The sequence below is a fragment of the Aspergillus uvarum genome (genome assembly GCF_003184745.1).
Source record: "Aspergillus uvarum CBS 121591 unplaced genomic scaffold BO82scaffold_62, whole genome shotgun sequence".
Taxonomy (NCBI): domain Eukaryota; kingdom Fungi; phylum Ascomycota; class Eurotiomycetes; order Eurotiales; family Aspergillaceae; genus Aspergillus; species Aspergillus uvarum.
Genome location: NW_020291359.1, coordinates 67,854 through 89,474, shown reverse-complemented (window position 1 = coordinate 89,474; position 21,621 = coordinate 67,854). Strand labels below are relative to the sequence as shown.

General features: G+C 52.5%; 6 protein-coding genes and 1 non-coding gene across 7 annotated transcripts; 4 read left to right on the top strand and 3 right to left on the bottom strand.

Annotated features, from left to right (window-relative positions):
• Positions 1 to 513: 513 nt before the first annotated feature.
• BO82DRAFT_395042 (uncharacterized protein) lies at positions 514 to 3,527 on the top strand (the record flags this gene model as incomplete). Its single annotated transcript, XM_025638769.1, has 2 exons — positions 514 to 2,338; positions 2,392 to 3,527. 2 exons carry the CDS (start codon positions 514 to 516, stop codon positions 3,525 to 3,527), a joined length of 2,961 nt encoding a protein of 986 aa, XP_025488082.1.
• A 385-nt stretch (positions 3,528 to 3,912) lies between these two features.
• Positions 3,913 to 5,378, bottom strand: BO82DRAFT_357835 (putative glycerol dehydrogenase). Its single transcript, XM_025636127.1, has 3 exons — positions 5,145 to 5,378; positions 4,409 to 5,086; positions 3,913 to 4,312 (listed from the first exon to the last, which is right to left on the bottom strand). Exons 1-3 carry the CDS (start codon positions 5,206 to 5,208, stop codon positions 4,110 to 4,112), a joined length of 945 nt encoding a protein of 314 aa, XP_025488081.1. The 5' UTR covers positions 5,209 to 5,378; the 3' UTR covers positions 3,913 to 4,109.
• A 744-nt stretch (positions 5,379 to 6,122) lies between these two features.
• BO82DRAFT_395040 (inositol oxygenase) lies at positions 6,123 to 7,615 on the top strand. The gene is made up of 2 exons (XM_025638768.1): positions 6,123 to 7,289; positions 7,347 to 7,615. Exons 1-2 carry the CDS (start codon positions 6,393 to 6,395, stop codon positions 7,401 to 7,403), a joined length of 954 nt encoding a protein of 317 aa, XP_025488080.1. The 5' UTR covers positions 6,123 to 6,392; the 3' UTR covers positions 7,404 to 7,615.
• A 1,405-nt stretch (positions 7,616 to 9,020) lies between these two features.
• BO82DRAFT_170517 (putative NAD binding Rossmann fold oxidoreductase) lies at positions 9,021 to 10,409 on the top strand. Its single transcript, XM_025630345.1, has 2 exons — positions 9,021 to 9,488; positions 9,603 to 10,409. The coding sequence occupies exons 1-2, from the start codon at positions 9,162 to 9,164 to the stop codon at positions 10,341 to 10,343; spliced, it is 1,068 nt and encodes a 355-aa protein (XP_025488079.1). The 5' UTR covers positions 9,021 to 9,161; the 3' UTR covers positions 10,344 to 10,409.
• Positions 10,410 to 10,992: 583 nt separating this feature from the next.
• Positions 10,993 to 11,064, top strand: BO82DRAFT_t266. The gene has a single exon. It is a non-coding gene; the product is annotated as a tRNA-Glu (tRNA).
• A 94-nt stretch (positions 11,065 to 11,158) lies between these two features.
• On the bottom strand, positions 11,159 to 13,483 carry BO82DRAFT_357831 (uncharacterized protein). The gene is made up of 4 exons (XM_025636126.1): positions 13,083 to 13,483; positions 12,581 to 13,013; positions 12,382 to 12,518; positions 11,159 to 12,303 (listed from the first exon to the last, which is right to left on the bottom strand). The coding sequence occupies exons 1-4, from the start codon at positions 13,373 to 13,375 to the stop codon at positions 11,553 to 11,555; spliced, it is 1,614 nt and encodes a 537-aa protein (XP_025488078.1). The 5' UTR covers positions 13,376 to 13,483; the 3' UTR covers positions 11,159 to 11,552.
• Positions 13,484 to 13,951: 468 nt separating this feature from the next.
• Positions 13,952 to 21,321, bottom strand: tor (putative TOR pathway phosphatidylinositol 3-kinase TorA; the record flags this gene model as incomplete). The annotated part of the gene is made up of 4 exons (XM_025631767.1): positions 13,952 to 14,341; positions 14,404 to 20,119; positions 20,182 to 21,133; positions 21,195 to 21,321. The coding sequence occupies 4 exons, from the start codon at positions 21,319 to 21,321 to the stop codon at positions 13,952 to 13,954; spliced, it is 7,185 nt and encodes a 2,394-aa protein (XP_025488077.1).
• Between the last annotated feature and the right edge of the window lie 300 nt (positions 21,322 to 21,621).

Below are 21,621 nucleotides of genomic sequence, written 5' to 3'. Positions count from 1 at the left end.
CATAACAGCTACAATGTGAGGTCAAGCCTTGACCCGCTTTACATTGCACAGCCTTAAGAGTGAGAGGAAGGGTTTTTTGTCTATCAGCCAGTGAGATAAACAACATACTTGTTTCTCTCTTTGTCTTTCTTCACAACATAGTCGTGTTTCATTCAGTGTTCTTTTACACATGCCTTGTCTTGGGGAACCATCGTCACACCTGCCTCCATTCGTTCAAATGAATCTCAAAGCTTAAAAGTTACCTAACTGCCACAAAGGCAGGCTGTCTTTTCGAGCCTGTAGCATTGCTTCACATCAGTTTAGATAGCTTTATACTCAGATCAGATAGTGAGCATAACCCCCCGTGTTATCGCTGTTTTGATCTGTCTTGCTAACCAGGTCTCAACATACAGATTTATCCTCATCGCTCGACATTCTTATCACCTCGCCCTTGAAATCGGTACGTATCGCTCGATTTGTCCCTCCGGTTCCAAAGAGCAAAGGATCAAGACTGATTATCATGCTCATAGTGTAATGTATCCTGCGCTCAACCGCGTCCAATCCTTTTGTTCCTCCGAAGATCTCGTTGTGAGTGAAGCCTTTGACGACTTTTTCAACGTCTGGCGCCCGAAGAAGACCGCAGCCGAGAAGGAAACCCAAAGGCAGAGATCGCTCGATCTGCAAGCAGATATTGATCGACGCCTTGAGCTTGATTCATGTCCCCCTCGACCCCCTTGTCGTTCGCGTAGGCAGACTTTGGACCCGACCATGTGCCGGCTCACTGATACGGTTGCGGTCGTCACGAGCTCGGAACCGAGCGCCAGCAACGACGTGGAGATGACTGAGGATGCTCAGCCCGCTGCATCACAGTATGCAACTCCAGCGGTCGAGGTGATGGCTCAAACTAAGCAGGAGAGCGATGACGACGACGACGCTGATATGGGCATTGATGGTCAGCCTGCTGCCTTGTTTGCCGATATCGTCCAGGCCAGAAAGGCGCAGAGGAAGTTGAACAAAAAAGAGAGAAAAAAGAGACAGGCTAAGAAGCCCGCGAAGAAGAAGTCAAGTGGTCCCCTTTTTCAGACGACGGCGACGGCGGTGGCTGCTGCTCCTTCTCTTCCGCCTCTTCCTCCTCCTCCTCCTCCTCCTCCTCCTCCGCTTTCTACTCCGCTTTCTCCTTCGCTTTTTCCTCTGCCTCCTCCCTCTACTCCTCCTTCACTCCCTCCGTCACCCCCTCCTACTCTGCCTCTTCTTGCTGCTATTGCCGCTAATGATGATGGCAATAACGGCATGGTGGCGCAGCAGCAAGCCACAGGCGCGGAGAGTCAATCTTCTTTCACTCACACCCAAGTGCCGCTGTCTCCTCCACCTCCATACGCCGGTCCACCTCCCGGCCTTTTCGAAGCAGTTCACGCTCAGCCCGTCCCAACAGAGGTGAATCCGTCTTGTCTCTCCCCAGCGCCTTCGGATGTCAGCTCCAGAACACTCTCAGCGACGGACCCCCCGATCGTATCCTTACCTCCGCCCTATCTCAGTTCAGACTCGGTCGAGGCTAGCCAGGCTTTGGACTATGATGACGGGGAAGCATCACATTCTAGAGACTTGGATTCGCTAAAAGCAACTCAAGAGTCGGAAAGCACTCACTCCTTTCAAGAGTCAGAGCCACGAGACTCGTCTACCACTGACGCAAGTACTGTTGTGGTGCCATTGACCGAAGCAAGTCCCGATGTGGTGCAAGATCTCTGTCCTCACGTCTTGGATTCATTTGCAGTAACTCAAAGCACGGAAAGTACTCAGCCACTGCAAGCGTCGAAGCCGCGGACTGCGCCACCCGCTGACGAAAGTCATCGAATAATGCAGTTGACCGAGACCAACATCGAAAGCTTGGTATCATGTTCCACAGAACTTGAAGATCACCCCGGGATCACTGGGACCTCGAACCTTGAACATGACGATTCATCGCCTGAGACGCCCGCTGACTTAGTTGCTACCGAAAAAGATGCTCGCGTGTCGTCAAGTGAGCAGCAGCAACCGTCAAATGAGGAAGAGCACTGCACATTGGCTTGCAAAACTTGCGAGCAGGACGTCAAGAATGCGCAATGTGATCAACGTGGCCAGGAGATTTGTTCCTTCGAAACTAATTGCTGCGTGCATGCGCCAAGATCAAAAAGTTGTGTCTGTTCTCCTAGGAAATCATGCTGTTGTTCACATTTCACGTCGCATTGTCAATATGTAATATCTGAGATTGCATCCGAGTCAGTCGCACCGAGTCCTTGCTCCCCCAAGGACGTCGAAGAGACTATTCAGGACAAAGCCCATACGGCCGAGAAACAAGCCGGTGATAGGGACAAAACTACCGGTCAGTTGGCCGGCGGAAGAGGTTATCAAGTCGGAGTGCTGACTGAATTGAAGATCCGCCCGAAGAATCGGAATCAACGGATAGCCTGTCGACCCATTTCCTGGGACTCTACCGCGATCAAGAATTGATTGACTTCGGCATTGAAATGTTGATGAAAGGTGATCCTGAATTTGCTTCTGCCTTGCTGACACATAGACTTATAATCGCACGAAGCCCGTCGCTTGCTGTCATACTGAAATTCCCCCCATACATGGAAGGGTATAACCGAATCACCGCGGTCTTCGGTGAGAAGATCGGCATGATGCATGGTTTCGAAATGGCTCTCAAATATCTGTATGGTGCGCCACTCTTGAACGAACATCTTCTCCACCAGAAAACGATTGAGTTACTGGGATACACGGAGGCGACATACGGCGAGCTTTCGTTTCCCTTCGGCAGCGCCAGGGCCGAGGTGGCATACTCGTATGCCGTGGCTGGAGCATGTCTGCAACTGCCGGACGTCATCAAAGCTGGGATTGAGCTGACCATCTCCATGATCAGCTGGGAGACCATTGACGAGATCCTGCAGTGCAGTATCCGGCCCGCGGACTACCTCATCACCTTGAAAGCGTTTATAAGGTTCGACCCCGAGGCGTCGTCGCTCGGGACGCCCACGGCCAGCACGCCCGGAGCACAGGATTTCAAGAACCGCTGGGCTCCGCAAGTCGTCACAGCCTGCCTGAAGTATATGGCTGACCACCTACCACCCAACTTCGAGTTTCACTGCAGCAACTCGAGGCGAAGCACGACCACTCCCGCTTCAACGGATTCTGAATACACATGGCCCGACTATGAAGTTTATACCGCCTCTTGGATTCTGGCATCTTTGCCGTACCCGTATCTCAACGAAGCTTTCGGACTCCTTCGGGACCGCGGCTTGCTGTCACTGAAGCTGGCGCGTGCTCTCCTGCTTGAGCGAGAAGTCAACCGCCTCCAGGGGCTCTTGCTTTTGCTCAAGAGAGAAGACTCGATCTCGCAAGAGGAGATGACCCCCGAAATTGCAACCTTGGCGTATCAAGAGAGGCTGACCGTCATTTCTCATGATCAAGGATCAGGCTCGCCAAACGTCAGCGTGGACAGGGTGTCGGTAGGCTTCCACGCGACTGCGTTGCCAGTTGTGCTCGAATCCACCGCCTCGCGACGCCACTGATCTCAGTCCATCGTCCCCTCGGCCTGGTTTGCTTTTGGCTGCCTTCTAACTTCGGCGGAACTAATTGCACTTCCGTCTTAGGAGTAATTTTGGCTTGGGCTTGATGATGAGGTAGAGGTGAAGGGATCTGGTGTATTAAACTGGAGAAAAGCACAAGAGGACCGGGGAAGAGCTGAGTTGGTTAACTGTTTAACAACTTGAAGTCTGAGCTGTGAGAATTTCCATTTTCACGTCACTCTATCGGTGTGTGTCAGGCGTTTCGCCTAAGGCTCGCTTACTGCGTTTGTTCACTGTGCGCTGATGAACACCCATGTCAACTCTCTTGTTTGGGAAAGCCCCCCTCCCTTTAGTTTAGATGCACAGAGACCAACTGCTGTAGCATACAGCGGAATTTAGTCAAAATGTCATTTCAATCATACAAGAGTCTTATATCAGAGTCATATACAACTAAGTCACACTTGGTTCTTGCCTGTTGAACCATCCAGCCAAAACGGCTTCTATATCTCTCTATACCCCTTTCTACCATTGATGGATGAAGGTCTGCACTGGTGCTGGGTGTGCCTGTTTATGGATGATCCTTGCTTAATTGGCGACCTTATCGGGGAACCCAAAGTCCAGACCGAACGGCGGGAAAACGTAACGCTTGAAGGACTTTGTCCGAGCCAGCTGGTCCGTGTACTTGGCGATAGTGGCCAGATCCGACTCGTCGAGCTCGACCAGCTGGCGGTTCGCCTCGATGCGAGATGGAGTCACCGACTTGGCAAGAACCGAAGAGCCACGGGCGACTAAACCGTAAAGGATTCATTAGCTTGTCGATTTCTGCGGAAGGGAACGGGAGAAAAGGCAGCAGGGCCGAAGCAAGAAGGAGGAAGTAAACATACTGTGCCAGCTCAGAAGCACGGTGGCGGGGGAGACGTCCCTCTTCTTGGCGACCTCGACGACAGGCTCAGCGGAGAACAGCGGGCTGCCGGTGCTGCCGAGCGGGCTGTACGCGGTAACGTGGATGCCCTTTTCGCGGCAGAAGTCGACGACCTCCTGCTGCGGCAGGGCGGGGTGGTTCTCGATCTGGTTCACGGCGGGGACGATGGAAGCCTGGGCCAGGAGCTCCCGCAGGTAGGGCACGCTGTAGTTGCAGACGCCGATGGCCTTGGTCTTGCCGGCGCCGACCAGCTTCTCCATGCTCTTCCACGTCTCGACGTGCGGGTGGTCGCGGTGCAGGTCCCGCGAGCCGTCCGGCAGCTTGGGCACGACCGGGTGGTTGCCGTTCGGGTTCATCGCCACCGGCCAGTGCACCAGGTACAGGTCGATGTACTCCAGCCCCAGCGTCTGCAGGCTCTGGTCCAGCGCCGCCTCCACCCGCGTGTGCCCCGTGCACCACAGCTTGGTCGTCACGAACAGCTCCGCGCGCGTCACCTCCCCCGCCGCGATGGCGTCGTTGATCGCCTTCCCCACTTCGTGCTCGTTCTGGTACGCGAACGCCGTGTCGATGTGGCGGTATCCGACCTGGATGGCGTGGCGCACTGCCTTCTCGACCTCGCCGGGCGCCGATTGCCAGGTTCCTGGGACACCGAATTAGTGGTTCTGGGTAGATAGAGGTAGTGAGCTCGTAGCGCTTACCGAGTCCGAGAGCGGGGATCTCCGCTCCGGTGTTGAGCTTGAAGCGCGTGTCGGCGAGACCCATTGTGATTCGCGATGAGTTCCTTGCGATTATGGTGTGGTGCTTGAGGCGGGATACGGACAGGATGCGAACTGGAGGAGATATGGAACAAAAGATACGGGAGGAATAGAAGAAAGAAGAAGAGAACATGTGGCAGGAAAAGCAGGGAAATAGTACTTCGCATGTAGACGAGGAGAAGAGGGGCAGAGAGACGATACCCCGCACTACTCAGTACTAGCATCGGAGCAATTCCCGGCATTTGCCCCGCCCACTGACTCCATCCCCTCGGGGGTCTTTGTGCCGACCGTTTTTACTGAGGATCTTGCATAACAAGGAAGGGTTGGAACAGCTTTCAATAACTTCACGGATCTCAAGGCGGAGTCTGTTTCTCCAATCTATCAACCGCACTGCCCGCACTCCCTGCACTGCCCGCACTGCAATGCACTTGGCAGGCACACCTCAATCCCACACACGAGCGGGGAAGACAGCCAGCCTTGTCTGCCCATATGCATCAAGGCTATTGTCATCGTCCAGCAGGTCAGCGGTGCAGCTACAGAGAACCACAATGATCGTATCTTGCAGACAGAGTGAACTCAATCGAGGTCGGGGGCCCCCTGACAAATGAAGAAATCCTCTTTGGTTGAACAACGGCCCGCATGCAAACCCGCCATCGGAAACCAGAATCCAGAGGCATTGTTTCCACCCATGGCCCAGACAGCCTCCAGGGCTACACCGGAGTGTGGCTGACACTCTGGTTGGCTGATCTACACTATCTGCGAACCTCCCTGTTCCACCATAGCGGGGAATGTTACCCCAGGGCAAATCCTCCCACAGTAGTCTTGTGGCTTCGGAACCCAGAATCCGACCTCCTGGCGTGGGGTGGTCACGCTGATGGGAAAATCGGACGGTGGGTTTGCTAGAATCACGCAACGTCATGCGCTGCAGCAGACCAACCAAAGGGCGATCCTCGGTGTTTGGCATTTTCGAAGGCAACTCCTGCTGGGGTGGTCTAATCTGCGTTCGCCGAGAGAATGGAAATATCATATTTATGCCCGTGTCGCCTCGCTTTCATTCATTATCCTCACAACAATAACAACAACAACAACAACAATCCTTGTGTGATACCCTCAAACCCGCGTAGGCCCGAAAAACAGTGATCTTCAGGCTTCAAAAAGTTCTCTCATTTTCGCACCATACACATCATCAACATGGCCCCCGTCGCAGTCGCCCAGGAAACCCCCGTGTTCAACACCAAACGTGACGGGCAGGCCCTTGAGGACCTCTCGGACGCTATCGACACAGTCAATGTTCTCAAGACCAACCTGAAGGAGGAGACGGAGAAGGGTCTCTATGAGGAGTCCGAATTCGACAAGGAGAAGGACAAGACCAAGTTCCGTCAGTACGAGGATGCCTGTGACCGGGTCAAGAACTTCTACAAGGAGCAGCACACCAAGCAGACGGTGGCATACAACCTCAAGGCGCGCAATGCATTCCACGCGAAGACCCGAGCGGAGATGAGCGTGTGGGAGGCGATGGAGAAGCTGAACACGTTGATCGACGAGTCCGATCCGGACACCAGCCTTTCCCAGATCGAGCATCTCCTGCAGTCCGCGGAGGCGATCCGCCGCGACGGCAAGCCCCGCTGGATGCAGCTGACCGGGCTCATCCACGACCTGGGCAAACTGCTGTACTTCTTCGACGCCCAGGGCCAGTGGGACGTCGTCGGCGACACATTCCCCGTCGGCTGCGCGTTTGACGATCGCATCATCTACGGCCGCGAGTCGTTCAAGGAGAACCCCGACTTCGGCCACGAGATCTACGACACCCAGTACGGCATCTACAGCCCCGGCTGCGGGCTGGACAATGTGATGATCTCCTGGGGCCACGACGAGTACCTCTACCACGTCGTCAAGGAGCAGTCCACCCTGCCCGCCGAGGCCCTGGCCATGATCCGCTACCACTCCTTTTACCCCTGGCACAACGCTGGCGCTTACCAGGAGTTGATGAACGAGAAGGACAAGGAGATGTTCAAGGCCGTCAAGGCCTTCAACCCGTACGATCTGTACAGCAAGAGCGATGGCATCCCCAGCGCTGAGGAGCTCAAGGTTCGTGAGCCACTCTTGTGATTTTGTCAGAGAATACAGCTAACCAGTAATCCGCAGCCATACTACCTCGAGTTGATCGACGAGTATTTCCCGAACAGGGTCCTCAAGTGGTAGATGATACCCTGGATGAATAGGAGAGACTGTATGCCACCCAGTCTACCACCTGAGCCATGTAGGATTGTCTGGCTTGGTTGTATGTTTCAAACATTGATGTTTCACTTTGTTTCTTTGGTTTTTATGGCACGAACTCAAGCGATGATTCACGAACATACTATACAATGTTATTTTTCAAATGAACCGATGATCAAGGAGATTTTTTGACCACGATCTGCCCTTCACTACTCCACTATTTGCTGCCAGTGCAATGATCCCTGTAGAACCTGGACCCAAAATCTTGAAGCTTCCCAAGTGGTACTTCACTGCGGCTACCATCCCTGTCGGCGATCATACCAAGATTTACTGACCCTCACGTATTGGCTTCTTCATCCCAATGAATCAATTGATTGACTCAGCCACTTCTATCCTGTGCGTAGATAGCCATACCCCTCATCATGATCGACCGCGATCAAAGTCAATCTCAAGCCACGACCAACGCTCGGACCAAGTCAACCCACTTGACAGTTTCGGTGGGATTGCTTCACTGCCAAGACATTGAAAGGCGCTTCGGGAACGAATTCCCGAGTCGGGGGTGGGGGCGTGGGGATGCGGGGATTGATTCCCTTGAGGGAATGATCGGATCGGATCAATGATGAATGATTGTATACTTCACACCAGTTCTGTGGTTGGGGAAAGATTTCTCGTTATGCTTTGAGAATACATTGGTGAATCTGGTGATTGTTTTGTTGTTTGGTACGAATTGTTTACTTTTGGTAGAATCATGAATGCATTGTACAGTATTGTGCATACTGGAACCCGGAGGACGGCATAACCAATTATCGGTGTCACTTTCATAAGTATAGAACTTGCTGTAGCAATACAGCTATTACCTGCGAATTGAGTAGGGCGTTAACTCGCAAGAATTCGGCAGTTGTATGATCTCAATTGGGTACGTGTTGGTTTCTGTCTCCAGCTAAGGAGCACCAATATTCCTGTTCTATTGAGAGTATGTCATTTGAGGACGTACTGTATAATGTTCCACCTTTTGCTTTCCCCATTTTTTTTACTCTGGGCGACATTCCCCGCCGTACCCCAAACATACCCCGGAAAGGGTAGTTTCCCCCGCCCCCGTACTTTGGATGCTGTTTGAGCTCAACAAGCCCATCTCGCTGCTTCCCATCTCTCATTTCCCTTCTGTTGTTCCATCTGGAGGGGGCTCAAAACTGCTGTTTGCAGTCACGGTTTCTCTTTATCCTGCCAATGCTGCATCTCCCACAGGAACCTCGTTTCCGAAGTGACCTCCGGGGCAGGGATCCCGACGGCCAGATTCCGGGGTCTTCGTGGTACTGTACATGTATTGGATCTGTGACTTGCCTGTCACCCCGGGATTTCCACTCCGCCCGAAACCGTCCCTGTCCCCGTCCGACAGCCACTGCCAACCTCAATGGGCAAAACCTACGAATAGCCACCCAGTCCAAAGGATTGACGGACTAGCTTCCTTGGCTAACCAGCAGCAGCTCCAGCAGCTACTCAGCTTTCTCCGCATCTTTCCTCAAGGAAAAGGAAAACAAAAAAGAAAGAACCCAGACCGACACTTGCTCCAACTGCCCCCCAGCTGCGTGTCGGGGGTTAAATTCCTGCTGCTTCGCTGTTCATAATTTCTTCCTCTTCCTGTCTTTCGTCGCACATCTTCTCTCTTCACCAAGTTTCAATTCAATCTACCTTCCTCCCGTTCGCCGCTCCTCTATCCTCCCTCCAATACAAATACCCATCACAATGTCTGCCAGAAGATTGAAGGTTGGCTGTGCCGGTCTCGGTCGCATGGGCAAGCGCCATGCCCTCAACTTCCTACAGCGCACTCCCCGCGCAGAGCTCGTCGCCGTCAGTACTCCGGACGACAGCGAATTGGAATGGGGCAAGGTCCACCTGGCCCCGTACGGCGTGAAGCTGTACAAGAACTACGATGATATGCTGAAGCACGAGGGTTTGGAGGCCGTGGTTGTTGCCTCCGCTACCGCTGTGCACGCCGAGCAGGCAATCAAGGCCATTGAGGCCGACAAGAACGTCCTGTGCGAGAAGCCTTTGTCTACCAGTGTTGAGATTGTATGTGACCATCAACATTCCGCTCCTTGCCGCCTCCCTATCTCCTCTTTCCTTCCCCCCAACAAGCCAATTGAAGGGAGAAAATACAACTAACGTCTTGGGTTGAACCCACAGTCCCAATCCGTCCTCGACGCCGCAGCCAAGAAACCCCATCTCAAGGTCATGTGCGGATTCTCACGGCGGTTCGACGCCTCCTACCGGGACGCGCACAGCAAGATGTCCGCGGGGGCGATCGGCACGGCCTCGGTCATGCGCAGCCAGACGTGCGACAAGCTAGACCCGACGGGGTTCTTCGTTGCGTACGCCGAGTTCTCGGGCGGCATCTTCGTGGACTGCTCGATCCACGACATCGACCTGGCGCTGTGGTTCTTCGGCCAGGACAGTAAGGTGAAGTCCGTCTCCGCCGTGGGCATCACGGCGGTGGAGCCGGACCTCCGCAAGCACAACGACCGCGACAACGCCGTCGGCCTGGTCGAGTTCTACGACGGCCGCATCGCCTACTTCTACGCCTCGCGCATGATGGCCGCCGGCCAGGAGGACTCCACCGAGATCATCGGCACCAAGGGCAAGCTGGCTGTCAACACCCAGCCCGCCATCAACCTGGTCAACGTCTTCGACGAGTCCGGCGTCCGCCGCGAGCTGCCCCAGCACTACTACGACCGCTTCGAGTACGCCTTCGTCACCGAGGCCAACGAGTTCACCGCCTCCTGCCTCGAGGACACCCCCGTGCCCCTGAAGCTGGAGGGCGCCGTCCAGGCCGTGCGCATCGGCGCCGCCCTCCAGGAGAGCCTGATCACCGGCGAGAAGATCAACTTCGATGAGCAGGGGAATCGGATCCCCAAGGCGAGATTGTGAGGGTGAGGAGAGGAGGGGGTTCACGCTAGACACTAAATATGAGCTTTGAGCTTTGACTAAACTTTTTTTCTTCAAACAACTTGCGAGTGTGGTTGTTTAGCCTGGATGACAATGGAAAAGACGATTCATGACTACTCGCTTCTTGTCCCGTATACAGCGCAGTTTTTATAAGTTGGTGGCAACAGACACAACGAAAGCTGGCATGGACTGTACGTTTCAACGAAGTGGTCGACCCTGTCCGCTCCAGCCCTGGATATCTCAGCAGATTTGTTCCAGAGATTATTTAAAAAATACCTCATGTAGTTCCAATCAAACCTCTCCGAGCTCTTCACATGCTTGATATTATCAAGGAGGGGCTATAGATTAGTCCATAGATGCAATCTTCTCTATCAGCAAGTCTTGTACTAGCCTGCTTAGTGGTTTTTTTTTATAGCCGAGGGCATTGTTACTGGTCTTCTATTTTCCCACCGGGGATTTTAGTGCCCATGCTATAGCTACAGTACCCTAGACCTAAGCCTAGTTGCTGCTTTACCTTATACCATTAAAGGCAGTACAGTTACGTTAGACAACCTTTGGCTATTTATTGTCGCACTCATCATGACACCATTGATGATCATAATATGGCAGAACCTTTGGTATTTTAACAGCCTCCGATGTGGTGTAACGGCTAACATCGCCGTCTTTCACACGGCAGCTCGGGGTTCGATTCCCCGCATCGGAGAGTATTAATTATTTCTTTTTTGGATCTTCGGTTTTTCTTCTTCTGCCGGCAGATTACAGATAAGATGACCTGTAGACGCACTTCTTGTTTGTTGCTGACTTAAGTTATATGTACAGTACTAGGGTCAAATTAGAGCATGCGGAAGCATGGACATCATGATGCTCCGGATATTTTATGATGTTTGCATATAGACATGTGAGAATCTTGCAATTTCCCTCGTGGAAGACAAATCGCGTCCTCGATTATGTACAGTACGTACGCATATAGCATTCAGTGTTCCTCGCTCTTCGCCCTCCGCTCTACCCTCACCGTACCGGGACCAGAACCAGGGGATGCACTCATTCCTCGTACCCAAGACCGCGTGACACAATTGCGCATCATAACTTATATGTCAGCCATGAAGGGCTGAGGTCTCCAGCTCCGCGGACAACATATTAGCTGATATAAACACCAGACAATATAACAAGATTTGCCTGTCTGCAGCACCCCTAAACCCGAGCATCGTCCTCCGCCTTCTCCTTCTTCAGCGCAGCGGCCTTCTTCGCCTTCCGCTTCTCGGCTACCCGCAAGGGGTCGGCGAACCCATCGCCCCGCATCCACGAGAGTGCCACCCTGACCCCCTTGCCCTGCACCGCGGCGGGCCGGGCATCCAGGATGCACCCCATCAGCGCCCAGCTCGCGACGATGACACACAACTCCCCGTCCGTCCACCCAGTCCAGCGGCCGCGCTTGCCCGCGGTCTTCCAGGCGGTCGCGATCGCCGCGCGGAAGAACGACAGGAAGACGCTGCGCCGGGGGCCGAGGAACGCGAACGGGATGCCCGCGAGGGCCCCGCTCAGGAAGAACCGCTGCGTGGCCAGCGTGGACCGCGGGAGGACGGCGTTCCACAGGCAGATGCTGGCCCAGGCGGCGCCGGCCGAGGCTGACAGCACGGCGGTCAGCTTCATGATCCTCTGGGAGAGTTCGTTCAGCGACGTGATCGGGTGGGACGCCAGGGTTTTGAAGTTGCGCAGGGAGAGCGCCAGGGTGGCGGCGGTCAGGAGCCGCGCGAGGGGCGGCACGGAGAGGAGGATGTGGTGCAGGAAGGCGGTGCTGCAGCTGGGGCTGCTGGGGTGGAGCAGGGCGCAGGACAGGCTGGATATGGCTGGGTGGGCGGACCCGGTCACCGGGGAGATAGACGCCAGTGACGAAGGTAGTGTCTTTGAGGTGCCGGGATGTAGGATGGGCGATACAAACGATCTGTTGATCCATCAATAATCAGTACAAGGGCTGGAATGCAGCACATTTAGATGATTCGGGTGGTGAGGGTTCACTCACGGCCATCTTAGAGCAGATATAGTTGCGAGCGAATCGATGACATTCTCCTTGTCGGGCCAAGCGATATCCAGAGGCAGACTCTCGGGATGACCGCGGATGTAACTCGGGGAGAGCCTAAAGATCAACATTCCAAGCCACTGGCAAGCTGTGTTCAGTGTTTGTCGTCCAGAATGAAAGAGCATCAAATCCTTTTACTCACCGATGGCACAGCCTCTCGATCGAAGATAAACGAATGAAACAGCTGCGCACAAGAAACTGGCATCAACAACCAACTGCCGAACCAGGCCGGCCGGTTGTCAAACCAGCCCTTTTCATCCAACGCATTAAACAGGAACTCCAAGCCACGAGTGGCCGAATAGATGGCTGCGATTATGCGAAACTGGCTTCGTGGGCAGATTCCTAGCGCGAACCCCGCCAGACTGGCCCCGATGGCCGGGGCAAAGCGTGAAGTGAGCACATTGGAGATTCGTGGGTTGCGATCTCGGAATGGCCGAGCGTCATCGGTGCGGAGGTTGGCGCGCAGCTTGACGAAGAAACGATATAGGAATCGGTGAAAGAGGAGAAGAAGCGCGAGCGACGCGGATATGCGAAGTTTCGGGGAGCGGGGGGATGATGAGGCTCTCGGTTCCTTGCTATTGGAAGAGATGAGATCTATGTTAACTATTGCCAGCCTACAACGCGAACAGGAAGGCCTAATGTACCTCGGCAGATCCCCGCGTATCCGGTTTATCACGGTGTCGGCGAGCTTTGTGAGGGATAACGAGAGGAGGAAGGTCCGCAGTGCCACCCGCACAGCAGCGACATTGTGCTTATTTTTCGAGCCGATAATGGCCTCGTACCTGGATGGAGACGGCAGCCTTCCCTGGACGGATAAAGGAGTGCGTTGGATGGCATAATCGTGGAGACGCTTGTATTCCTTGGCGCTAAGGGAAATGCGGAGGAGGGTGCGAACCACAGGTTGGGTTTCGGGGTCGGGCGGGGTGTCGGACGCCATGCTTCTCACTGATGATAGCCGGAATGGCTCCGGTCACATCCTGGGATATGAGAAACAGATGAAAGCGCAACAGAAAAAGAATGGTAGGGGAGATAATTAAGGTGGGAAGATGGAAGGGAGGAATCCAAGGAGATTCCTTCAATCCTGTGTCCGCCCGTGACCTCGGCTAGTCATCACTGGGCAAAACACGTGCTGATCCCGTTCTCTTAGAAGAAATTGGCACGAATCATTGCGAAATTCACCATTAACCGTCTATCCCACAACCCGTTCGACCTTGAGCAACATGCAACAACATGCAATTCTCGAATGGAGACATGCAAAAGAATCATATCATGAACGGCAGCTCCTGACAATTCCTACTTCCTCGTAGGGCACAGAGCAGGTAAAGAGAAGATAAACGCGGGAGCAAATAAGTAATAATACTACACACAGAAAGACGAAGACAAAACAAGATAGTCGAGAAGGTGGAGAATAAGTAAGGAGGAAGGGAAATGGTAGCCATGCCATGCAAAAGTCCGTCATCACAAGTTGCGCCTCCGCGAGAACCAGAAATCCATAATAGGCAGGACAACATAATCACCAGAAACTGCACCAACCAATCCAATGCTGGCAGATATTCTCCACGCTGGTAGCCTGGGCAAGAAGCTTGTCAACTTGGTCGCTGACGTTGAGCTCCTCGTTGGGCCTGAAATCTCTACCGGTCAACTTCTCTTTGACTCGCGCAAGTACCTGAAGCGCGCGCGCATTCTGTGCTTCTCGTGCTTCGTTGGGGATTCCTTCCTGCGCATCTAGAATCCCGCCTTCGAGGATCGATGGGCGGCGGTGGCGCGAGAAATTGCTTGGCTGCACGCCATGCTCAAGATTGATGTTGGAAACGACAGACTGGCGACGCTCTGCGGAGAAGGGCATCCGATCTGGCGACTCGCGGACTCCCAGACGCCAATTGATCAAAGGATCATGAATGAACTGTTATTAAAACAATTAGTAGATATCCTTGTCAGATTCCATCCTGAAAATAAGAGACTCACCGCTTCGAGCACAGCCATAAGGGAGTCCTTGTTCTCTCTGAGAACACGCATAACCGCTTCACATGTGATACGATAACTGCCTTCGATGTTGCTCACTTCCATCGCGAATGTCAACATGCGAGTAAGGCGGAAAGGCACTCTTTCTGGGTATTTCTCTCGGTGCATGGCCACCTCGAAGCAATCACCAAAGTCAATGTGAACCACTCTGCCAGTAACTCGATCGAGAAGGAGGTTAGACGGGTGGCGATCGCCCAGACCAAGTATGTACCCAACCATAGACATGACACCAAGAGATCGAGTGTAGTTCGTCCGCCGCTCAAGCCACGCCTCCGAGCTCTTGCTTTTGAGCCAAAGGACACGATAAAGATCTTTCCCGGTAGTGTTGTCCATGGCGTACCCGAATACTTCCACTTTCTGCATGAGCGTGAGATTATCGTAGTCCGGTGCCATTTGAAGCATGATACGATGTTCAATGTTGAGTAATATCCGACGGCTCTCTCGGTATTCCTTGATCAATGCATGCAATGTATCGCTGTTGGAGACCCATCCTAGAAGACCGGAGCTCTGAGACAGGGGAATGGCAGGGAACCGTTGCACAGATAAATGGCGCTTGAAGCTCTCCCCATCATTATCCAGAAGGGTGTTAACAAGGCCGAATAGTTGCATGACTCTCTCGTCTTGCCGGATATCTTCGTGTCCCTTGAGCGCGTACATGTAGGAGTTGCCGTCGCTGCCTTTGAGGGTCATTCTACGCGGTCTCTTCTTGGTCTGTAGAACATGCAATATGGGATCGAAGCTGACAATCCGGATGATAGGTCGACCGCTTTGGTAGGTTCCAGGAACGGCAAGGTCGAGATCCACGCAGTCTTTGAGTTTGGGAGAAACATACTTGAGATCGAGGATCGACAACTGAGGAAGCTGCCGGCTGATCTTGCGGAACACAGTATAGTAGAGATCCCATGCCTGGTTCAAATCGCCAATCTCCTCAGTCTCACGGAAAAGCATACAGTAATGCTTCGCCTCAGCAAGATCTCGACCAAAAGCCTGCGCAAAAGATACTTCACGCAATGTTTCTGCTCCTTTGTCAAGCATGTCATGTAAGGGTGCAAGTGTTGCGAACATCCCTTCAACATTGTGATCACCGAAGTAGAGCCGAGATGCCTCCTCCAGACCTTCATGCCACAATTCGTGCCACAGTACCGCGACTCGGATGAGCTCATGACTAACCAAATCAGCTTGTTCGACCAGCTTTGCGCTGTGCTGTCGCATATTGTCCATAATACTGCTGGCAGATTGCGAACGCTTCGTAACATTCGATTTCATCGCAACCGTCAAGGGGTAAACCAATGCTTGAGGATGTGTTTTGCCAACCTCGGATAGCAGTCGATGAACTGCACTTCGTACTCTGATGTTGGGTTGGTTAATTCGGGCGATAAGCTGGGGGGTAACTGCAAGCCAAGTGTCGATATTGACCGCCGTAAAGCCTTCAACGACAACGCTGTTCACCTCTGTATCACCACCATGGGCGAACCACAAAGTCAGAAGTCGGAGGGTGTCCTGGAGAGAAGACGTTGACGACAATGCGATGGACCTGAGGAAGCCCCGGAGTGCAGGTATCACATGCTCCGTTACAATGTGGCCCGGCACCATCGCCATAGTCGTGCCATCTCTGCTGGCTTGGCTTGCAATTGTCGTGACAACTTCGAAGTTCGCCAATGCCCAAGAGTGCCATGCTTTATATGAATCACGATTGTAGTTTGTCGCAGCGGCATAAGCGTTGAGCACCTCGCGAACATGCTCGGGCCGCCAATCACCTCTTTGCATGGCAGTCTGCCACTCGCCTTGTCGGAGATAACTCTTAGCCAGAAGCTTCCTGAATTTGGCTACATCGCCAATGCGTTCCCGGAGCCCTTGAACATCAGGATGATTCGCATCAGCGACACCATTCACCCCATTCACCCCGTTTACTCCATTGACACCATTGACTCCGCCGTGATCGGCTTGTGATAGTATGAGGGTGTTGTACCGAGTGAAATCTTCAGTAAGGCCTGAAGTAAACTCTTTGAGCATTTGCAACGCTTCACGTTGGCGGCCAGTAGCCCAATTGAACTTGAGACGAGCATAAGTAACTTCTGGGGGAGCAATGACCCGCGTGCCATTGCTGTCAGACACAGTAGTTTCGAGAGATGCAAGAGATCGCTCAGCAAGGCCCATGCGGTTGGACTTTCGGCATAGATTGGCGAATTTGATCCACATTTCAAGATTTTCACGAGGCGACGTAACAAGTGCTCGAACCTTGAGCATGCGTTGCCATACCTCCACATTTTGTTGACATCCAAGAAGCCGCTTGTTCCACGTTTGACGCATGGATTCCTGCTTTTCAGGATCACCGATGTTCTGCTTGTATGTAATGATTTCCTCCAGCTCAGCAAGCATCTGGACGCGCACAACAACATTATAGGCACGGTTATACGACTCGCCTAACAAAGCGGAAAGCTCGGTGTCCAGGCCATTGCGCGCTTTCTCGATATACATCGTAGCTTCGTCAAACTGGTTTCGGTGGATAGCCAGAATTGCGCCAAAGAAAGAGCGATCCGGGGATTGCTCTTTCATAACGCCCAGGTAAGAGTCCATCAGTTCCCACTGTCCACGTCCCCAGGCAGCAGCAGCGGCTAAAGGTGCTATTGCTCTTCGGTGTTCAAGAGATGCTTGATTCCACTTCTCCTGAGCGAGGTCTGAAAGCACCTTCCACTCACCAAGAGCGTGAAGACAGCGCATTTTACCCATGGTAACTCCAAAAGAATCAGGGTCGATCCTCTCACGCCGTTTGTAAGCAGCGAGAGCTTCTTCCCAGCGCTGAAGCTTCTCGAACCACGTCTCTTTGAGTTCGACATCTCGATACGCCTGTGCCTTGCGGAGAATTCCAATAGCGGCGTCGGACTGTTGAAGCTGGTTGTTAATGGTGATCAAGGCCTCAACTGCCCCGGAGTTCTGATCTTGTTCGAATTCCAGCTCCTTGTAGTGGAGGGCTTTGGCAAAAGCGTGACATTTAGCGGCATACTTGCCCAAGGTGCGGATGTCAATTGGGAGAGCTTTGTCGTCGTGCTCCATGAATTCTGCCAAATTAAGCAGAACCTGAAGGATTTCGGGGGGGATGTTGGGCGAAGTAAGCGCTTTCTCAATTGACCGGACTAGTTCCTCTTGATACTGATCATACAGCTCCGTCCAGCATGAGACGAAGGCAGCATTGAAAAGGTCCCTTGCTAGTGGCTGATAGATGCCAGCTAAGCTGGCGCACGCGCGTAGAGCCGGGGAAGGAGATTCTTTTAGCAGTTCCACGCTGAAACGTCTTATCCATTCCTGCCAATCCTCTCGAGTGGATTTTTGAGAAGCATCCCAAGCACTCTTAAGATGTTGCTGGTTGACAAGCATTTTCTTCTGCCCAATCTCTGCATAATTGGCGTCATCTGCAAGTGTTGCATAGTTTTCATCAGGGTTGTTAAGATCCTGTGGAAGAGGATCTCCCTTCTGTAACTTGGTCACCAGCATGTGGTAGTTGCTATGACTGACCTGATGTGCCTTCAAGACTTTGTTCAAAAGATGTATGTAATGGTTGAAGTCTTGGCCGAGCTGGAGGATAAGTGCACAGATACAATCCATGGCAGCCTGGCGTAAGGTGCGGTCACTACCAGCAACCACGCGTGACAAAGAGTGAACCATCAAGGATGCAAAGTCCGAAACATTGACTTGGCGTGATAGCTTCGTCAAAGTGTCAATAGCAGACTTTCGTATACTGGTCGGATTTTGTGTCCGGTCAAACAGGCGCACAATAGATGGCACAATAAGATGCATGTACTCCTCGCCGCTAGGGCCAAATATCAGGAAGGTGTGTAGGATCTTCTCAGAGGGTTGTCGGCGCGGTGTAGTGTCCTTTTCGAATGTGTCAAGCATGGGCGGGATAAGTCCTGCAAGATACTTCTTGAATTCTCCTTCCAGAGATTTTGCTATTGCTTCAACCAAGGAAAGGATTGTGGCCTGGACTTGATATGAGGCATCCCAGAAATCACGAACGACTTCAATTATCTCCGGAAGGAAAGCCCGTATGTGTTGCCGTACAATATTCACCAAGACTGCCAGCTGGTTGAAGTAAGACTCGAGACGGCTTGGAGGAGATCCTCTGATGACGGAAATAAAGCCCGGGATGATCTGTCCAAGGAAGGGCACGCACTTGAGACCCAACGTCTTGAAGATCGTGACGATTGCATCGATAACTGCAGAATGGTACTGAGCAAGGGAGTTCTCACGCAAGATGTTCTGCATTAGTGTGTTGATGACCACTGTCGGATAGTATTCGTCGTTAGATGGTGTCAAGCCCTGCATAATGAGAGCGACATCGGAGACGGTCTGCACCTCATTGATGTGATGGATATCTGGCGCAGTTTCGCTGATTTGCTGATACTTGTAGGGGTCCAAGGCTCCCAATATTCCTAAGACTTTGATGGTTTCCTTGCGGAGGGATCCGGTTTGTTCCGTCTTGATGATGTTGATCAGGACAGCAAGGAGGTGAGAGTACTCGAGGTACGGATCTATGACATATCCGGAATTACTAGCCAATTGTCCGAGAGTTCGCAAGGCTGCCTCTCTCTTCGCATGAGACGATAGATCCTGCAATGCATCGAGAATAATTGGCATCAGTTGCGGCAGGTACGTTTTCATTTCGCTACCGCCAACGCTTGCGAGCTCCCCGACAGCCTTGAGAGTTGTCGAAGCGACACCCGGATTTACATCAGTGGCTTTTGGCAGCAATGTAGTGATCATCGGATCTACGTAAGATCTGATGAGCTTCGTAGCATTCGAAACAAAGAGGCTGATCAGCTGGGCACTCTCTTCCTTCTGACGAGCAGTGCTTGCGAAGCCGAGACTTGTCAAGAGATTAACAAGCAGCTTTCGGAGTGGTGGAAAGACATATGCCGGGTTAACGCTGGACAGGCGACCGATGATGCAGATAGCAGCCTCTCTGACGGGGAACACTTCATCATTGACTGCTAGAAAGAGGCAACGAATATTCTCCGGTCTGGCAAGATGACGGTCAAACTTCCGGTCCAAAGACCATAAGACTGTCCGTCGTATCTCTGGGTCAGGATCTCCCACGCCGACTGTGAGAAGTTTGTCGATAACTTCACTGACAACTTGTATCGAATGACTACTTGTTTGATTGATGATGGGGTCATGGACAAACAGTTGACAGCAAGTGAGTGCGGATGCCTTTCGAATTTCAGGATTGTCATTCTCGACATAATTGATGGCTACATCACGAACAAATTCGTTGAGAATATGTCCCGAGAAGTCGAAGCTCCCCAGAGTGTGAAGTGCAAGTGCAATTTCGGTGTCAGAATGAAGTTCCTGAGGTCCGAAATCCCTGGCAAAGGAAGGCATGGGTGGCAATCTGCTTTCAGGACAACCCAACGGTCGGAAGGGGGTACCATAGAGAATCAGGCTCAGCATATCCAGGAGTTTCTCTTGGATTATCGGCTTGATGGGAGGGATGTAGTGGGCCATATCGACCAGAGCTTGGGTAAGAGACTCGCTCAACCCGCATGCAAAGATAGGGTCGAGCAGCGCTTCCATGTATTTGCTGAGTGCCTGTCCCACTGCCAGTGACAACATGCTGATACATTCGAACATCGGTGCTTCATTTACGGCAGCTCGATTGCGGCTTGTATAAATTAGCTTTGCTGATGTTTAGGATATTGCGCAGGGGCAGAAAATGCATCTTACGCTTTCATAGCAAGGCCTTCTCGGATGTAAACAATGATACCATCGAGGTATTGTGCGATAGCAACACCGACAGCGTTGGCAATCTTTCCAATTGCAATAAATGCAGAGTTCCTTTCCTTATCTCTTTTGAGTTGCGCTTGAAGGTAGATCATGAATCTATGTAGATAGGTTTCTGTGAAGTCGAGTGGAGCATAAGAGGCGAGGATCGGAATGGTCAAAACAACTTGGGTGCGTATCTTGGGATCACGGTGATCTTTGAGGCGAAGGACAATCTCGCATGCATTCCGGTAATGTTCGTTCATAAACATGGCGCCCTTCAAAAGTAACTCTTTTAGCACTAAAAGCGATCCATGAATCCAATCCACGTTGCTGGATTTGAGACCTAGCAGCGCCTCTTCGTAGATTCGTGCGAACCATAGTTGTCGAACTTGCATATCTCTGGCAGCAATGATTTCAAAGCATTCGCTGACGGCCTCGGCTGCAGTTTCTCGGATAAGCACCTTGGGGTCGCGAAGAGCGACCCAGATGAGCTCGAATATCTGGGAGACAAAGCCATAGAGCAGTGTCGGTGAGCCTTTGGCAAGCTCCCGGATAACAAGTACCGCAGCGAACCGCCTGCTTTCCTGCCGCTCAGACTGAAGAGCCTCTAGAGCAGATTGTATTTCACTCTCGACCAATTCTGCCGTAAGAGCTCCACCGGGCTTGGCCAGACGGCCAAGTGCCCGAGCTGCGTACACCAAGACCGCAGTATCATTGCTTCGTAGGGCATTACGAAGATAGCTTGCAAATCGAGTTGTCTTCTGAGCCGCGTCCACACCATCGAAATCTATTAGGCGATCGAGAGCCAATAGCCCGCCAATCTTGTCGTGTGCGTCATTGCCGGTAACCACGAGCTGTGCGATGCGCTGGCTAACTGCGTTGAAGAACTCGAGAAACTTCTCTGGAGGCCAGTCTATTACCAAAGAGCAAAGTATTAGCCTTATTTCTTGTGCGACCGATACCGAAAGTGTTACCTCGTGAGATGGCAACGACGTTGTCGTAAAGCTCATAAGCAGCTCGCACCCGCGTTTCCTCGTTCTTAGACTTTAACTCGATGAAGAGTCGTTGAGTGACGTCCGTGATAGGACCTGCTTGCGCCATATTGCGTACCACACCCCAGGGTGGACATTTGAAGTCAACCTCTAGGGCATGCACGATGACACGAGTTGGACATGGGGTGGAGAGCCGATATGGGTGGCCCTGAGCGATGCGGGAGGTGAGGTCGACGGCCTCCGGAAACCCGTGCACGGACCATTTATGGCCTGAGGCACTGAGCTCAGTATGAAATGCCTGGTTGGGATTCGGGTACGCAGACTCGCCCGCTGGAGTGGGATACTATAATTCCTATCTGAAAAGAACTGAATTCATCCCTGCTCTTCATAATTTCATTTATTACTCGGA

What these genes read in the sequence shown, in the direction of transcription:
- BO82DRAFT_357835 (XM_025636127.1), bottom strand. Translation starts at nt 5,208, where the DNA reads ATGGGTCTCGCCGACACGCGCTTCAAGCTCAACACCGGAGCGGAGATC. An exon ending in GATCCCCGCTCTCGGACTCG is followed by an intron (nt 5,087 to 5,144) that starts GTAAGCGCTACG and finishes TCGGTGTCCCAG; the next exon opens with GAACCTGGCAATCGGCGCCC. An exon ending in CGTGCTTCTGAGCTGGCACA is followed by an intron (nt 4,313 to 4,408) that starts GTATGTTTACTT and finishes TTTACGGTTTAG; the next exon opens with TCGCCCGTGGCTCTTCGGTT.
- BO82DRAFT_357831 (XM_025636126.1), bottom strand. Translation starts at nt 13,375, where the DNA reads ATGGCGTCCGACACCCCGCCCGACCCCGAAACCCAACCTGTGGTTCGC. An exon ending in ATACGCGGGGATCTGCCGAG is followed by an intron (nt 13,014 to 13,082) that starts GTACATTAGGCC and finishes CTCTTCCAATAG; the next exon opens with CAAGGAACCGAGAGCCTCAT. An exon ending in ATCGAGAGGCTGTGCCATCG is followed by an intron (nt 12,519 to 12,580) that starts GTGAGTAAAAGG and finishes ACAGCTTGCCAG; the next exon opens with TGGCTTGGAATGTTGATCTT.
- BO82DRAFT_395040 (XM_025638768.1), top strand. Translation starts at nt 6,393, where the DNA reads ATGGCCCCCGTCGCAGTCGCCCAGGAAACCCCCGTGTTCAACACCAAA. An exon ending in CCAGCGCTGAGGAGCTCAAG is followed by an intron (nt 7,290 to 7,346) that starts GTTCGTGAGCCA and finishes AGTAATCCGCAG; the next exon opens with CCATACTACCTCGAGTTGAT.
- BO82DRAFT_170517 (XM_025630345.1), top strand. Translation starts at nt 9,162, where the DNA reads ATGTCTGCCAGAAGATTGAAGGTTGGCTGTGCCGGTCTCGGTCGCATG. An exon ending in TGTCTACCAGTGTTGAGATT is followed by an intron (nt 9,489 to 9,602) that starts GTATGTGACCAT and finishes TTGAACCCACAG; the next exon opens with TCCCAATCCGTCCTCGACGC.